Source organism: Psammomys obesus, unplaced genomic scaffold (genome assembly GCF_907164565.1).
Source record: "Psammomys obesus unplaced genomic scaffold, mPsaObe1.curated_primary_1811, whole genome shotgun sequence".
Taxonomy (NCBI): domain Eukaryota; kingdom Metazoa; phylum Chordata; class Mammalia; order Rodentia; family Muridae; genus Psammomys; species Psammomys obesus.
Genome location: NW_026590905.1, coordinates 3864634 through 3880008, shown reverse-complemented (window position 1 = coordinate 3880008; position 15375 = coordinate 3864634). Strand labels below are relative to the sequence as shown.

The following is a 15375-nucleotide window of genomic DNA, read 5'->3' as shown; positions in this document are numbered from 1 at the left end:
CTTGGTTTGCTGAGGGAAAACAACATGTCCAAGCCTCCCTGACTCTTGAGGCACTCTGGGTGTCCCGTGCCCTGCAGCCTGCGAGGCCCTTCTTCTTACTGTGCCTTGTTTCGCTCTAACAGGTCCGACGGGTGCTCCTCCAAGCCGAGCCTTGGAGGGCAAGGCCGGCACCATTACCTCCAACGAGTGGAGCTCTCCTGACTCCCCCGAGGGGAGCAGCATCTCTGGGGGCAGCCAGGCACTGGACAAGCCCATCGACAATGATGCAGAGGGCGTGTGGAGCCCCGACATTGAGCAAAGCTTCCAGGAGGCACTGGCCATTTACCCACCCTGCGGCCGCCGCAAAATTATCCTGTCAGACGAAGGCAAGATGTATGGTAAGAGCCTATGGGAGCTGGGCAGAAGCTGGCTTTGTAGTTAAGCAGGAGTGGACACAGCAGCTTCGGGGTTCCCTCCAAACGACCTCTTGTGGCTTCTACCTGGGCACAGTACTCTGTTCTGTCCCAGGTTCCAAGCATCTGAGGAAGAGAAGCTTGGGAATGGGCGAGGAGGGGCATCTGGTGAGGAGGCTGTGTGCTAGCAGAGGGAAAATATGCTCCTTTGAGGCAGGTTTTCTCTGTGTAGCCTTGGCTATACCAGAACTCTCTCTGTAGACCAGACTGGCCTTGAACTCAGAGATCCTCCTGTCTCTGCCTCCCAAATTCTGGCACTAAAGGTGTGCGCCATCACTGCTCGCCACCACTGCTTGGCAATAGAAAAATTTATGAAGCTTATTGTGAGTAGAATAGACTATCTCCACAGGGCAGACTAACAGTTCCTTCTCCCCCCTCCATCTTAAGCAAATGCTTGATCTTCATGCTGCCAACCTTAGACAGAATGACAAAACAGGGGACTTCAGCTGGGAGTGTAGCTCAGTGCTAGAGTCCTTGCCTAGCATTATGAAATGTCCCGAGCTTAATCCCCAGTCCTACAAAAGGAAAGGAAAAGTGAAGGGAATCATTTGAGATAGGACTCCTTCTGCTCCCTCCTCCCTCCTTCATGCATCCAGCACATGGCAAGCACGCATTGTGTGAGTGCCAGGCATGGGCCTATCGGGTGTGGGCCACGTTGTGGAGCTGAGAAGTGAACACAGGTACAGCTAACTGTTCCCTGAGGCAGTCTGGGAGGGCCTCAGAGAGGAGGAACCCGAATTCCCTTCAGCTTCTTGAGTGACCAGGGTGCGGAACACCACGCTTAGGAGCCACCACGCAGGAAGGGCCAAGCGTCTATGTGAGTCGATGTGGCCTTTAGGAGAGTGGATGCCGGGAAAGTAAAAACAGACAAAAACCGAACAGCTGCTACAAGGCCTGGGTCAGGATTAGGTCAGGCTTCCACTCCCACCGGAAACGCCCCCAGGGGCCCGTGCTTCAAACAGGATGTTGAGGGGTGGACACCCAAAGGTCTGAGAAGGCCTCTGCAACCGGTGAAGGTAGGACAGCAGGGGGTTCGCAGGCCAGCTGCCACGATTCCCACCCCCCACTGGGTTTCCATTCATGAGTGTCTCTTTCCCGCTTCCCCCAGAACAGGTGCTTTTTCAGCTGTTGGAGGGCCAAGGAAGAGGCTAGAGAGATGGCTCAGTGGTTTTTTTGTTTGTTTTTCGGGACAGGATTTCTCTGTGTAATCTTGGCTGTCCTGGACTTGCTTTGTAGACCAGGCTGGCTCTGAACTCACATCGATCCCCCTGCTGGCTCCCTGAGCGCTGGGACTAAAGGCGTGTGCCACCACACCTGGCTGGGATGGCTCAGTGTTAAGATTCTAAGTGTTAAGGAGCTCTTTCAGAAGACCTGAGTTCAGTTCCCGGCACCCACATCAAGCAATTCCCAACTGCTTCTGATTGTAATCCCAGGGGACCTGAAGCCCTCTTCTGGCCCCCACAGGTACCAGTATGCACGGGACACACACATATATACTTATTTTTTAACAATAATTTAAAAATGGCCAGGGAAATGGTTCAGTAGATAAAAACATTTGTTGCCACAAGCCTGGAGGCCCGAGTTTGATTCCTGAAACTCAGGTTAAAAAGTCTAGATGGAGGGGCTGGTCCGATGGCTCAGATGCAACAGTCAGGTGAACTGGCCTGCAACTGTCCTTGCTCTCCTATGGCAAGATCATTCAAGAGCAGAAACAAAAAAGGGCCCCTCCTCAAAGGTAGAAGGCAAGCACCAGCTCCCCCAAATCATTCTCTAACCTGCACCAAGGTATGGGTGTGCTCTCCACCCTCTCCCCCATGTCTACATGTGCCATCCCCCACCCCATGCCCATGCATATGCATGTGTATGCACACATGGCCTCTCTCTCGGTCTCTCTCTCACACGCACCCTTTTCCCCCCAGGTGATTAAATAAAAATGAATCAAACACACTAACAACGGATTTGATTGGCTGTGTGGTCCCGGGGCCTTTGGCTCCCTGCTTTAGGTTTAGTGACAGTCTGTAATTCACCCTGCTGTTACAGCCAGCGTACCCTTCCCGTGCAGAAACTGTCATCCCAGAGCAGAACTTTGTGCCCCTTAAACAGTAGTTTCTTATATTCTATCCTACCATTCCTTTTTTTTCCCCCTCGCCCCCCCTTCCTCTCTCTTTCAGTTTCTGCCTTTCTCTTTCTGACAAGGTTTCATATGTCACCCTGGTTGGCTTGGAACTCATTGTGTAGGCCAGGCTGACTTTGAGCTTACCCGCCTTTGCCTCCTGAGTAATGGGATTATTGTGTGGGCCAGCATGCCCATCGGACAGCTCCTCAGGCAGCTGCTGCTTTTCTTTCTCTGTGGATGTAACCATTCCAGGTCCCTCATCTATGTGGGATCATACATTTGTCTTTTCCTTTTGTGTGTGTGTGTGTGATTTGCTCGGGGTCATTCATGTTCACGTTGCGGTGTGTGTCAGAATTTTGTCCTGTTGTACGCAGGTATCGGGCACCCATTCCATCAGTGGACACTTGGGATTATTTCTTTAGTGATTATGTAGTGCTTGTGGGTAGCTCTCTTTTCCCCTACTTTACATGTAAAGATGTGGGGGTAGTAAGCAGAGCAGGGCTAGCAGCCCTCTCTCTTCACCCTCACTCTGAACTCCTTCACAGTCCCTCCTGGCCCTGCTTCGGCCTGGCCTTGGGTCAGGTGGGTCAGTCTCTGGACAGAAGAGACAGGAGCATCCTGCCCCATCTGATGACTCACCTGGCTTGTGTGAAGGGACGTCTTGCCGAGAGCCAGCTACTGGCTTATCCTAGTCTCTTCTTACCCCCTTGGGGCGGCCGGCACAGCTGGGTGATATAGATAGCTCTGAGCTCACAGCAGTGTGTGGGGCAGGCCCCCCGGGGAGGCTGACTCAGACCTCCTCTCGCTCTGGCTGTGCTCCTCCGGTCCTCTCATCTTCCCCAGAGACCTGTGGTGTCCTATCCTCACCCCTGGTCAGCTTCAGCTGCCAGCACCCCCAAGAGCCCTGTCTTTACACTTCCCGCTTGCAGAGATCATTTCCCAAGTGGAGCGGCCAGTGGGGCCCACAGTCAGCTGACGGAAGGTCCTAGACTTGGGGTTGTGGCCATCATGTTTTGACTGCAGGGATTAGGCCTGTTACCAGCCCAGGCAGAAGCCTCTGACCAGAGCCAGGCAGACATGCAGATGAAATGCAGAGCCGCAACACAGATTAACACCTGTCACCTCCGAGCCGAGGCACCCATGCTTGCTGGCTTGAACACCTCTCCTCTCTCCCGGACACAGCTCCCATGCCTAGGGTGCTAACCTGCTCACTTTTGCCCTGTCACTCTGTGACCCATTATGGGATAGCGTACCCGACTCGTTCTGGCCACAGGTTCCTAGGAACAGAGGTAGGGAGGAGAGAGTTACTTTTCACTCTTGCCTGCATCTACCTTTTTCCCCTTTTTCTCCCTCAGCAGCTTCGCTGAGCTGTCATCCTTCTCTTCCTCCCTGAGGCTGGCCCCTTCATCCTCTGAATCTGTTCTTTCTGGTCCCAACCTTCACCTACCCGTTTTCATCCCGTGTCTCCTGGTTTCTCTGCTGTGCCCCCAGCCTGCCATTATGCCAGTCTTAGGAAGCATCCATCTCTCCTTGAACCTAGCTGGAGTCAGGGTTGGGGAATTTCTGTTCCTCATGACTCCATGGCTAATGAGCGAGGCAGGAGAAATACCTTCTGTAAGTGAACCACCCAGGCAGGCAAGGAGGGTTTAGCCAGGAAACCAGAGGGCTGGGTTGCCTTGGACCTTTCTAGAAGGAAGTGGCGCCTGATCTGGTGGGGGTGGGGGTGGCAATTGTGCTCTAGGCAAAGGAACTAGCGGGCTGCACCAGCTGACAGGTAGGAGTTGTCGTGATGGCTTTGAGAGAGCCAAGAGGAGCATCTAGACAAAACACAGACAGGAAAGATGAGTAACACTTGATAAAAGAAAGGATCAGGCTAGACCTTGGCAGCCTAAGGCCGGAATGTTGTAGAGGTTTCTCACTGAGTGGTTGGGGCTGGAGCTGGGAGCCTGGCCTGAACTTCCTACTCTGCCTGCCTCATGCTGTCTTAATGCCATGGCATTGTTCCTTGGTGTCCTAGTTTGCTTTCCATGGCTGAGGTAAACAACTTAGGGAAAGGGTTTACTTGACTTGAAGGACCTTGGAGGCAGGAATTGAAGTAGATGCAATGGAGGAATGCTGCTTACTAGCAGTCTGCCTTTTTTTTTTGGTTTTGTTTTGTTTCTGAGGTATTTTTTGGGAGAAGGGCGCTCAAGACAGGGTCTCACTATGTAGTCCTAGCTATCCTGGAACTCCCTGGGTAGACCAAACTGGCCTTGAACTCACAGAGATCTCTACAGCCAGCTCATCCTGCTTTTTTTATACAACCACCTTGCCCACAGTACAGGCCAGTCTGATGGAGGCATTTCTTTTTCAGTTGCAATTCTGTTTTCCCAGATGACCCTAGCTGTGTCAAACTGACAAAAACCGACTCCGAGGCTTGTGCTTGTGACTTTGCCCTCTTGGGCCACCACCTCTCCGCTGATTGTAGAGGCCTATGGAGGGCTCTGTCTTTTCCTACTCATGCTGCCTTGCTGGCAAGTGTGTTCTGGAGCAAGACTTAACCTTGCTGAACATTGCTTTTCTTCTTTGTAGAATATGTACGACCAGCTCTGAGGCGGGGGTGGTGGACTGGGGTTGTGGGGTGTGATTTCCATTATTTCATGGTAGGGATATGGATGTTAAGCCTTTTTTATGGACAATGTCCAGTGGTGTTAAATACATTCACAGTTTTTATTTTTTAATCTTTAAAAGTCATTATTTTGGGGGCTGGCTCAGTGGGTAGACCTGAGTTCAAGTTCCAAGCATCTAAATGTAAAAAGCCAGACGTGGTCACCAGTGCCTGGTGGGCAGAGATAGGATTGCTGGAGCTTGCCAGCCTCCTTCCATGTTAACGTCAAGTCCCTGTCTCGGGGAAGGGTGGGGGAGGGTGACAGAGCTGGGCGTCTGACGTTCTTGTCTCACCTCTGCATTTGGATGTACACACTACAACATTATTATTTTAAATGACACTTCCTTGATTGGGGGGGTATACGTGGCTGCTCATTTGCCATGGCATGTATATGGAGGTCAGGGGACAGCTTTCAGGAGTTGGTTCTCTCTTTCTACCATGTGGATCCTGACGATCAAACTCAGATCATCAGGCTGGATGGAGACACCTCTACCCACTAAGGCATCTGTCTCGCCAAATTCTTTTTTTTTTATGGTGCTGAGGACGGAACCCGGAATCGTGTGTCCCCACCCTAGCCTGATACATTCATGTCATTGTGCAGCCACCATCACTGTCCATTTCTAGAACCTTTTCGTCACCCCCGAATAGGTAGTGTAGAAATCAAACAGCAACTGCTCCTTCTTTGGGCTCCAGCCCATGATGACAACATCGTCTTACTTTCTGTCTCTGTAGATTGGCCTATTCTAGGAGCAAAGTTTACCTCAGTGTTTGTGAAGGTTTTGTCTGGTTTTTCTATGGAGGGTAGAAGCCAGGGTTCTGTCCATGGGAAACATAAGACCTCCCACTGAGATACAGCAAATGGACCTTGTGTTGTTTGTGTCCTTTGGTTGTTATGACCCTGCTCGTGAACGTTAGTGTGTCAGTGTCTGAGCCCTGCTCTGCAATTCCTTTGGGAATCCAGGAGAGGAAGGAACTGCTGGCTCCTATGGTGATTTAATGTTTACCTTTAAAAAAAAACAATGTTTAACCGAGCATGGTGACACATGCCTTTAGTCCCAGTACACCAGAGGCAGAGGCAGGCGGATCTCTCTGTGTTTGAGGTCAGCCTCATCCACATATGGAAACCAAGGCTGCACAGTAAGAACTTTTCTCAAAACAAACAAATAACAATGTTTGCTATTGTTTTTCTTCTTTCCCTGTTGCTGTGACTTAACATTCTGAAAGAAGCACACCAGTGGATAGTTTGAGAGTTCAAAGTTACAGTCCACTGTGTGGAGGGAGGCAGCTGATGACATCACATCTACAACCAATAGATAGAGAATGATGAATTTAAAAAAAAATAATTTTATTTATTCTATGTGTATGGGTGTTTTTCTGTGCACTGTGACCATGTCTGGTACCTGTGGAGGCCAGAAGAAAGCACTGGGTCTCCTGGGACTCGGCTTCCAGGTGGTCCTGAGCTAGCACGTGGATGCTGGGAATTAAACCTTCATCCTTTGGGAAGAGCAGCAAGTACTCTAACTTCTAAGCCGCCTCTCCAGGCCAGAGAATAATGTTTACCGCATTCGTTTGTGTGTGTGTGTGTGTGTGTGTGTGTGTGTGTGTGTGTGTGTGTGGCACCCATGTCATGTCACAGGGCAACCTGCTGCTCCCACAGGTTGCTGGACCTCTTCTTCTGCCGCGTGAGCCCCGGGAATCAGCCATAGCAGCACCACCCTGACCCGCCATCTCACCAGCTTCAGGCGTGATGAATTCTTGGCCTCAGCTTTCCTTCTCTCCTTTTTATGCATCCGACTCCAAGAATAGTGCTGCCCTCATTTAGGGTTCTTCTGTCCAGCCCAACACAATCAAGATAACTCTCCCCAGGCAAGTCCTGAGCCTAACCTAATCTGAGTAATCCTACATGGGCGTGGCTAGTGGTGCCTTTCCATGTGATTCTAGATAAGCTGACAATCAGTAGTAACCCGTTTCCATGGTGACTGCTCCACTTATACCCACCCCCAGGCAGAAGCTTCCAGTTTTTTTTTCACCTGCTTGCCAGCCTTGTTATTTTTTTCCCTTTTCTGTTTGTAGCCATGTGAGTAGGTGTGAGGTGGTGTCTTGTGACAGTGGTGTGGAGTACCTTTTCACATGCTAGCTGGAACAGGACACATTGTTTGAGGGATTGTGGTGGCACACCCCACAGTTACCAGAAGTACAGTACAGAGAAGATGGAGGCCTGAGAACAAACATCTTCTCTCTCAAGGAGCTCTGTGTTTAGTGGGTACTGTGACACAGAGCTCAACCAGGGAATGTGAAAGCCCAAACCATCAGCTGGGGAGTGGAGGTAGGAATGGGCACATCTACATGTTTAGGGTAAGCTCTTGGGGGTGCCAAGCAACAAAAATATCACCGGAAGTCTTGGAGCCCGTTAAAGGATGATGGTGGTAGTAGCTCAAAGTTAAGTCCCATTGCTGTGGTCACCTCTCCAAGAACAAGCCCCTTCCCTCAGCCATCTGGCCTCAGATGGATCTGAGACAGAGAGGCCCATCAGCCTTCCAGCTTAGGCATAACTTTTCCTGCCTGCACCTCAGTCTGCAAGAGTGCAGAGAAAGGGCTGGCTCTCAGGAGGGACCTCAGGTGGGTTCTTCAAAGTCTCAGCCGAGTTCCGTTTTTAAAGCTCATCCCATTCACTATCATAGGCCTTGTAAACAGCAGCATTAATTAGAGCGGGACCTGACTACCTGAGGAAGGTGGCCCTGGCCTCCCTCCCGCTCAGCAGCTGGTCTTTTACTTCCTCAATGCTGCTTTTATGGCATAGCAGGAGAGCTGATGAGACTACTCTGCCTCGGGAAATGAGATGCAGAAGTGACTGTTCCAGGACAGCAAGTCTAGTGACTAGACCTAGGCTGGCTGATAGGTTTGTGGGAAGCAGAGGGGTCATGAGAAGACCATGACGAGGTCCCCACCCCCAGCCCATGGTCAGGCCGAGGCATTCCCTTCTCCTTGGGCAGTCCTTCTCACAGTGAGCCGTGGATCTGAGCTGTGTGTGCTAGCTGGTGGACACTTGTTCTCTGACAGATGGGTCTACCATCTGTCTGGTGGGGATGTCCTTCCCAGCCCCACCCAGGTCCTCTCTGGGGTGGGTGAAGACCACCTGCCACATTGCAATGTCCAGCTGCTCAGGGTCTCCTTCGGGAGGCTGGGGTGGCCTCCTGCTTCCCTGGCTTGTGAGCTCAACTGCTAAGAGGCAAGACCTACAGTTAGATAGCTGGTGGCAAGGTTGGCACAGGGATGTGCCTCTTTCCCTCTCTCTGAGTTATCTGGGCCATCTTTCCTGTCCTTCCTCCTTCCCTCCATGTCTCCTTTCTCCCTTTTTGTAGACCTTGTAGACCTCTCACTGTCTACAAGGGTTAAGACTGTGGTACAGCCTTAGGTCTTGGGGAATCAAGGTCTTACTGTGTGCTGACACTCAGGAAAATCAGGATGATCCACCAGAAGTGGGGGAACAGAGTGGATCCTTGCCAGGGTAGTCCAGTGCCAGTCAGGAGAGGGCTTCAGGAAAAACCAGCCATTGCGTAACCACCATGATGATTAGTCACAGCCCTAGAAAACATTTTCTCATTTAGCCTGGGCCATTAGCAAGCCACGTGGCTGCGACTGAGGGGTTTCTCCATCCTGGGCTTCAGTGTCTTCTTTGGATTAGCAGGAGGAGCCCCTGCTTCTAAGAGACATGATTATTTCCAGTCAAAGTTGCACCCGGTGTTCATCAAGGCATGGTCTCCTTATGGGCATGGTGGTACATGTCTTTAATCCCAGCACTCAGAAGGCAGAGGCAGGTGGATGTCTTTGAGTTTGAGACCAGCATGTTTATGCAGACTACAAAGATTATGGAGTGAATTCCAGGCTTGCCACACTATACAGCAAAATCCCGTCTCAAAATAAACAAAACAAACAACAACAGCAACAAAAACCACAAGACAGGGCTGAGAGGGCTCAGCAGTTAAGAGCACTTGCCTACAATCTCGAGGACCAGAGCTTGGATCCCAACATTCCTATAAGACGCCAGGTTCACATATGCCTGAAACCCTGGCTCTGAGGGGGTGGGCAGGGACAGAAGGCTCTTGGGGGCTGTCTGGCTTCCAGGATGGCTAAGAAACCATGGGCACTGCATTCAGGGACAGACTCTGCCTCAAAGGAGTAGGTGGAGAGAGGTCTAGGAGACAGCAGACACCCTCTTTTGGCCTCTGCGTACATCCTGCATACATAAAACACATACAAACACAAATACACAAATATTCATACGTGTGCTGTAGCATAGGGGTGGAGGTCATACAACAACTTTTGGGAGTCAGTTCTCACTTACCATGTGGGTCCTGGGGCTTGAACTCAGGTTGTCAGGGTTGGTGGCAAGTACCTTTACGTGCCTGGCCATCTCTCTGCTCCTAAATAAATCTACAAATTAAATAAATAAAAAAAAATAAATAGAATCTATAAAGGAAGGAGAAAAAGAAAGAAAGAAAGAGGGTCAGAGGCCAGTCTGCATAAATTTGACTCTCAGCCACTTGTGGGGCTGTGATCTTGAATAGCTTACTAAACCTCCCCATCTGTAGCATGGGGTGTGTGAGGACATAACGCAGGGGCGCAGATACAGCTGTGACTCCCACATCTGTATTTGTGTAAACGTTTATACTGCTATGGCAGAGTATCTGGTTACTACTGATAACCTGGCAGGAGTCAAACGAAAGAAACGGCTAAGGAAGCCCGGCATGGTAGCCCATGCCTGTGTAATCCCAGCACTCAGGGAGGCAGAGGCTGAGGCAGGAGCATCTCTGTGAGTTTGAGGCCGGGTCCAGGACAGCCAAGGCTACACAGAAAGGTTCTGTCTCAAAAAACTAAAGAAACAGCAAACAGTTCCTCTGCGTATATTGGTTTGAGTTGAATAACAATCAGCCTGGAGGCAGTGTGTGGCGGCAGTGACCTTTCTCATGTGACAGGAAGGAAACTGCATGTCCCTCTCCGCTCCAAACACCCTCAGAAACTCCACCTCCACACTGGGGCATTCACCTCTGCCAGCATCCCCTGTGGCAGGAGGCTGATGGAGTGATGGCCTGAGGTGAACAGCAGGGAGACAGAAGAACTCAAAGATTTTTGTTATGTACAGCGTGCAGAGCCAGAGAGAAAACACAGAGGCTCTTAGCCATGGGATTTAAAATGGCAACTCATGGGAGGGAAGGGAGAATTTGGACTGCTGGAGGCGTGGGAACGTGGAGATGGTAGCCAGAGGTTCAGAGATGGCACTGGGTAGGAAGCAGCTTTCCAGACTGTTTGACAAGGAGGTGTGTAACTCAGAATTGCTGAGAGGTTCCCCCCCCCTTTTTAGATTATTGAATTAGGGTCCTGTTTGTTTTTCTTTCTTTCTTTCTTTCTTTCTTTCTTTCTTTCTTTCTTTCTTTCTTTCTTTCTTTCTCTCTCTCTCTCTTTCTTTCTTTCTTTCTTTTTCTCTCTCTCTTTCTCCTCTCTCTCTCTCTTTCCTTTCTTTTTGAGACAGCCTTGGCTATTCTAGACCGAGCTTTGTAGACCAGGCTGCCCTAGAACTCACGGAGATCCACCTGCCTCTGCCTCTCAAGTGCAGGGATTTAAGCATGCACTATAACTGCCTAGTTAGGATCTCGTTTTATATCCTTAACTTGCCTTGAACTTTAGTAGGTAGTCTAGTCTTGTCTTTAGACTCAAAATGATCCTCCTGTATCTCTCTCTTGAGTGGTGTAGTTGCATACCTGGCTTTTTTTTTTAATTAACTGGGATGGTAGCGCCCTTGTCATAGCAGCACTTGGGGGGCTGAGGCAGCATTGGGTTTTTGCCCTGAGTGCTTCCCTGGCCTTGGAAGAGGGTCCCGCTCAACCAGCTTGTGTGGTGACATGGTCTGTGAGAGGCGTTTCCCATCATCCTCTCTGGGCCTGGCTCAGGGCCTCAAGCAAGTGGCCTCCACAGTCATCACTCCTCGATCTGTTGATGGGTGGTCTGGGTGAGGATTTTTTTTCCCCCCCCAGCTTGTTTGGTTATTTAACAAATAGGTAGAGTGACCTGACTGGTATAGGCAGAGGTGACTTTGAATTTATGAGCTTGATACTGCGGGATTCCCTGCTTGCTTGTGCGCCTGCCACGCCCCTCAGCTTCATTCCTCATAGCTCAGGCTGGCCTTGCTGTGTTCCTGAGGATGACTCTGAGCTTCTTTTCAAAGGAAGCTTGAACTTTAATTTTTTTTTTAAATTAACTAATTATTTTTTAATTTAAATTACATTTATTTGTGTGGATGTAGGTTGGGGGGGGGTGCGGACGGACATGCCACAGTGTGCCTATGGAGGTCTGAGTGGGTCCTGGGAATCAAGTTCGGCTCTTCGGTCTTCATAGCTGGCACCTTTACCTTTTGGTTAACTATGTATTTATTTGATTGATTGATTGGCTGGTTGCTGTGTGTGTATAGGCACACACATGCTACAACATGAATGCGGAAGTCAGACTTCCACATACGAGGAGTTGGTTTTCTCCTTCCACCCTTACAAGGGTCCCATCCAGTGGTTACACTCTGGTTGTTAGGGTGCTTAGCCATCTGGAGATCCTGGGGACTTCTGATCCCGCTGCTACCACCTTCAAAGTGTTGGAACTAAAGGCATGTACCACCGAACCTGGGTTTATGCAGTGCTGGCGTGGGTTGAACACAGGGCTTCCTGTATGACAATCAGGCTCTGTACTCACTGAGCTACGGTCTCTTCTCGTGACATTGGCTGTTGTTTTGAAATAGGGTCTCCCTATGTAGCTCTGGCTGATCTGGAACTCACTAGGTAGACCAGGCTGGCCTTGAACTCAGAGAGATCCACCTGCCTGTGCCTCTTGAGTGCTAGGATTTAAAGTGAATACTACCGCTCCCGGCTCTAAGATTTTTTTTTTTTTAATGCTATTTGAATCTGTGTGTTCCTTCATGAAGTTATGAAAACTACATCCATGTAGGTCCACATTCTATAGGACACAGAAGAGGGCATCGGCTCCTCAGGAACTAGAGTTTCAAAACGTGGGTGCTGGGAACCAGACCTGGACCTTTTGCAGGAACAAGGTCCTTCTAGGCCGCCGAGCCATCTTTTCAGTCTCCACCGTGTTTAAACACAGGGTCTTGCTCTGAACTCCAGACAAGCGTGGGACTTGCAGCAATCCCTTGTGCCAGCACGGCAGGTATAGGTGACCACGCCTAGCTCCTAAATTTTTTAACTTCCGTTTTGTTATTGTTGTTTTAACATTTTTGGCAAGCAAATTTATTTAGAAAAAATTAGGTAAAGAACTCCCAAGGTGAGGAGAGGCCCCCAAAGAAGAATACTTTTAATTTAAGAAGAACAGTATGGCGCTTGTAGACGCCAGGGAACGATTTTGTTTGTTTTTTTGAGACAAGGTTTCACTATGTAGCCTTGGCCGTCCTGAAATTTACTCTGTAGACCAGGCTGGCCTTGATCTGCTTGCCTTTGCCTCCCGAGGCTGGGTTTAAAGGCATGGGCCACCATCTCCCGGCCCAGAAAACAAGTCTTGAGATTTGTTTCTCTACTTCCACCATGGGTTCTAGGAGTTAAACTCAGGTCATCAGGCTTTCTTGCATGGCGTCTCAGTGGCCCCTAAACTCAATCTTTAAGGCAGCTTCTTGGAGGGTCAGTGACACATACCTAAGGCCGACATGGTGGTTAGGTTTTGGCAGAAGTGGCCACCTATGAAGCCATTGCCACCACTACAATAGCAACTGTCCCTCACTGTCCAGGAGCTCAGTGTTTTTCTCAGTGTGAATGACAGAATTTAGGCCTACGCATGCAGGGCAAGTGCTCTACCGCCAAGCCACGCCCCTAGCCAAGAGTTTTCAAATCTAGTTTTGGGTTTATGTTCTCCGTCTTCTCATTCTTTTCCCAAAGAGAGTCTTGTGTGTTTTAAGTGCCTTTGGCTCCACAGAATTCCCATTGCTTAGGTACAGAAAAAGCTCACTTGAGAGTAAGACGAAATGTACCCTTGGAATTCAGAATAATTGGGAAGCATTAGATAAGTTCATCTAGCTACTCTGTTTGTCTCTGGAGGCTAGACCATTTCCTGGACATTCGATCTCTTTGCCATTCAGTTCCTTATTGTTTCTTTAACTTAAAGATATTTATTGATTGCCTACAATGTACAGGCAGTTTTCTCTTTTCTTTTTTAAATATATGTGCGGTATGCATTCATGTATATCTGTCTGTTTCCCCATGTGTTGATATCCGGAGTCTTCATTGATCACGCTACCTTGTTGCTGGGCTAGTTGAGCTATCCAGCATTTCTTCATGGTACTCTGACTCCACCTTCCAAGCTGCCAAGCTTGCCTGGAAGTTACATGGGTTCTGGGGACCCAAACTTCGGTCCACTTACACAAATGTTTTATCTACTGAGCCATTGCTCCAGCCCTCCAGGGAGTTTTCTAGGTATCTGATCTAGACAAATAACACCCCCATACTCAGGGTACCCTTTTATGGGGAAAGACAGAACTTAGAGCTTCAGTTAGAGCATCAGTGGATTATATGGCTCATGGAGAAAAGTGAGGATGAGGGTGAGTGTAGGCATCCATCTCCACATCTGGAGGAGTAACTAAGCTGGTTATGAGGTGGACAGATCCTTTGGGTCCTCGGCAATTCGAGGGATTTGAACTTTTAGTGCGTTTGAGCACGCGTGTGTTGCAGGTTCTTTGTGTGACACTGGGTAAGAGTCCTGCTGCTGTCTGAAGGTCTCTCCACACTTCCCCTCCCCTCAAGAAATTATGTCTCTTGTGTTGCTTAAGCTGGTGTCCAGCCCCTGGCAGAAAATAGCCTCCTGCCTCTCAGCCTCCCAAGTAGCTGAGACTCCAACACTGCCACTCTATCTGGCAGGATTTGGAACCTTTTCATCTGAGGAAGATGGGAAGCCAGGGCAGCGCCTTTTGGATTTCAGCAGACATGTCAGCTGCTGGGCTGAGAATAACCTGAAGCAGGAAGCCAGGTGGAGGTGATTAATAATCCAGGCCAGAGCTTGGAAGTGTGGACCACAGAGCTGAGGTGGCCAGAAGGAGCCTCTGGGAATATTTTGAAAGTGGAACTGTGATAGACTCACTCATACCTTCATCTGTACATTGATTTCATCCATCCAGTGCCAAACAGTGGAGACGTTAACACGTTTGTTTTGTAACATGGTCTCAGCATGTAGCTCAGACTGGCCTGTAGTTCCTGATCCCCCTGAGTCAGGTTCCCAAGTACTGGGTCGCAGGCATGTACCCCCATTCCCAGCTTTGGAGTTGCAGACTGGAGAATAGGCTAAAGCATGTGTGTATTCCTTTCCTCCGGGGTATTGGGACTCTAACAGACATAGACAAGCTGCCACGGCATGAGCCAGAGGAGCAGCCTACGAACTATTTTCCAGATGCTCTGTAAGGTTCCCAACATCCCCTGCTGTGCTGGCTAGTTTTATGTCAACTTGACACAAGTTAGTCATCAGTGAGGGAGGAGCCTCAGTTAAGAAAATGTCTCCTTAAGATAGACTGTAGGCAAGCCTGTAGGGCATTTTCTTAATTAGGGACGCATGGGAGGCCCAGCCCATTGTGGGTGAAGCTACCCTGGGCCTTGGTGGTCCTGGGTTCTATAAGAAAGGGAGCTGAGCAAGCCAGTAAGCAGCACCCCTCCCTGATTTCTGCATCAGCTCCTGCCTCCAGGTCCCTGCTCTGTTTAAGTTCCTGTCCTGGCTTCCTTTGATGTTGAATTGTGTGGAAGTGTAAGCCAAATAAATCTTCCTTCCGAAGTTGCTTTGGTCATGGTGTTTCGTCACAACAGTGGTTAACCCAGACTAAGCTTCCTGCCTTCCCTAGCTCCAGCTATCCTGCCACCAACGCTGAAGCTCAACACTGTGTCTCCAGCCTTGGATTGGTCTGTGGCTCTCAGAAACCTCTTCCCTGTCGCCCCTAACGTATTCCTGGCCATTGTCTCTGAATTCTGTTCAATTCTTTCCCGAGAAGGAGAATGACCAAGCTGCAGGCTTGTTCTCCTGCCCCCTTCATCCTACCTTAAAACAAACACACAAAACCCAAAACCAGATGCTTTACTCTGTACCCTAGGCTGGGCTCAAACTTGAGGCAATCTTCCCCCCCCCCCCCCCCC

At 49.7% G+C, this 15375-nt stretch overlaps 1 protein-coding gene across 1 annotated transcript in view; it reads left to right on the top strand.

The window, feature by feature from the left end:
• Tead4 (TEA domain transcription factor 4) overlaps positions 1–15375 on the top strand; it is a 74545-nt gene that overhangs the window by 29420 nt on the left and 29750 nt on the right. The window contains exon 3 of the mRNA XM_055609398.1: positions 123–377. Within this exon, the coding sequence (XP_055465373.1) occupies positions 123–377 (255 nt within the window). The remainder of the gene's footprint in view (positions 1–122; positions 378–15375) is intronic.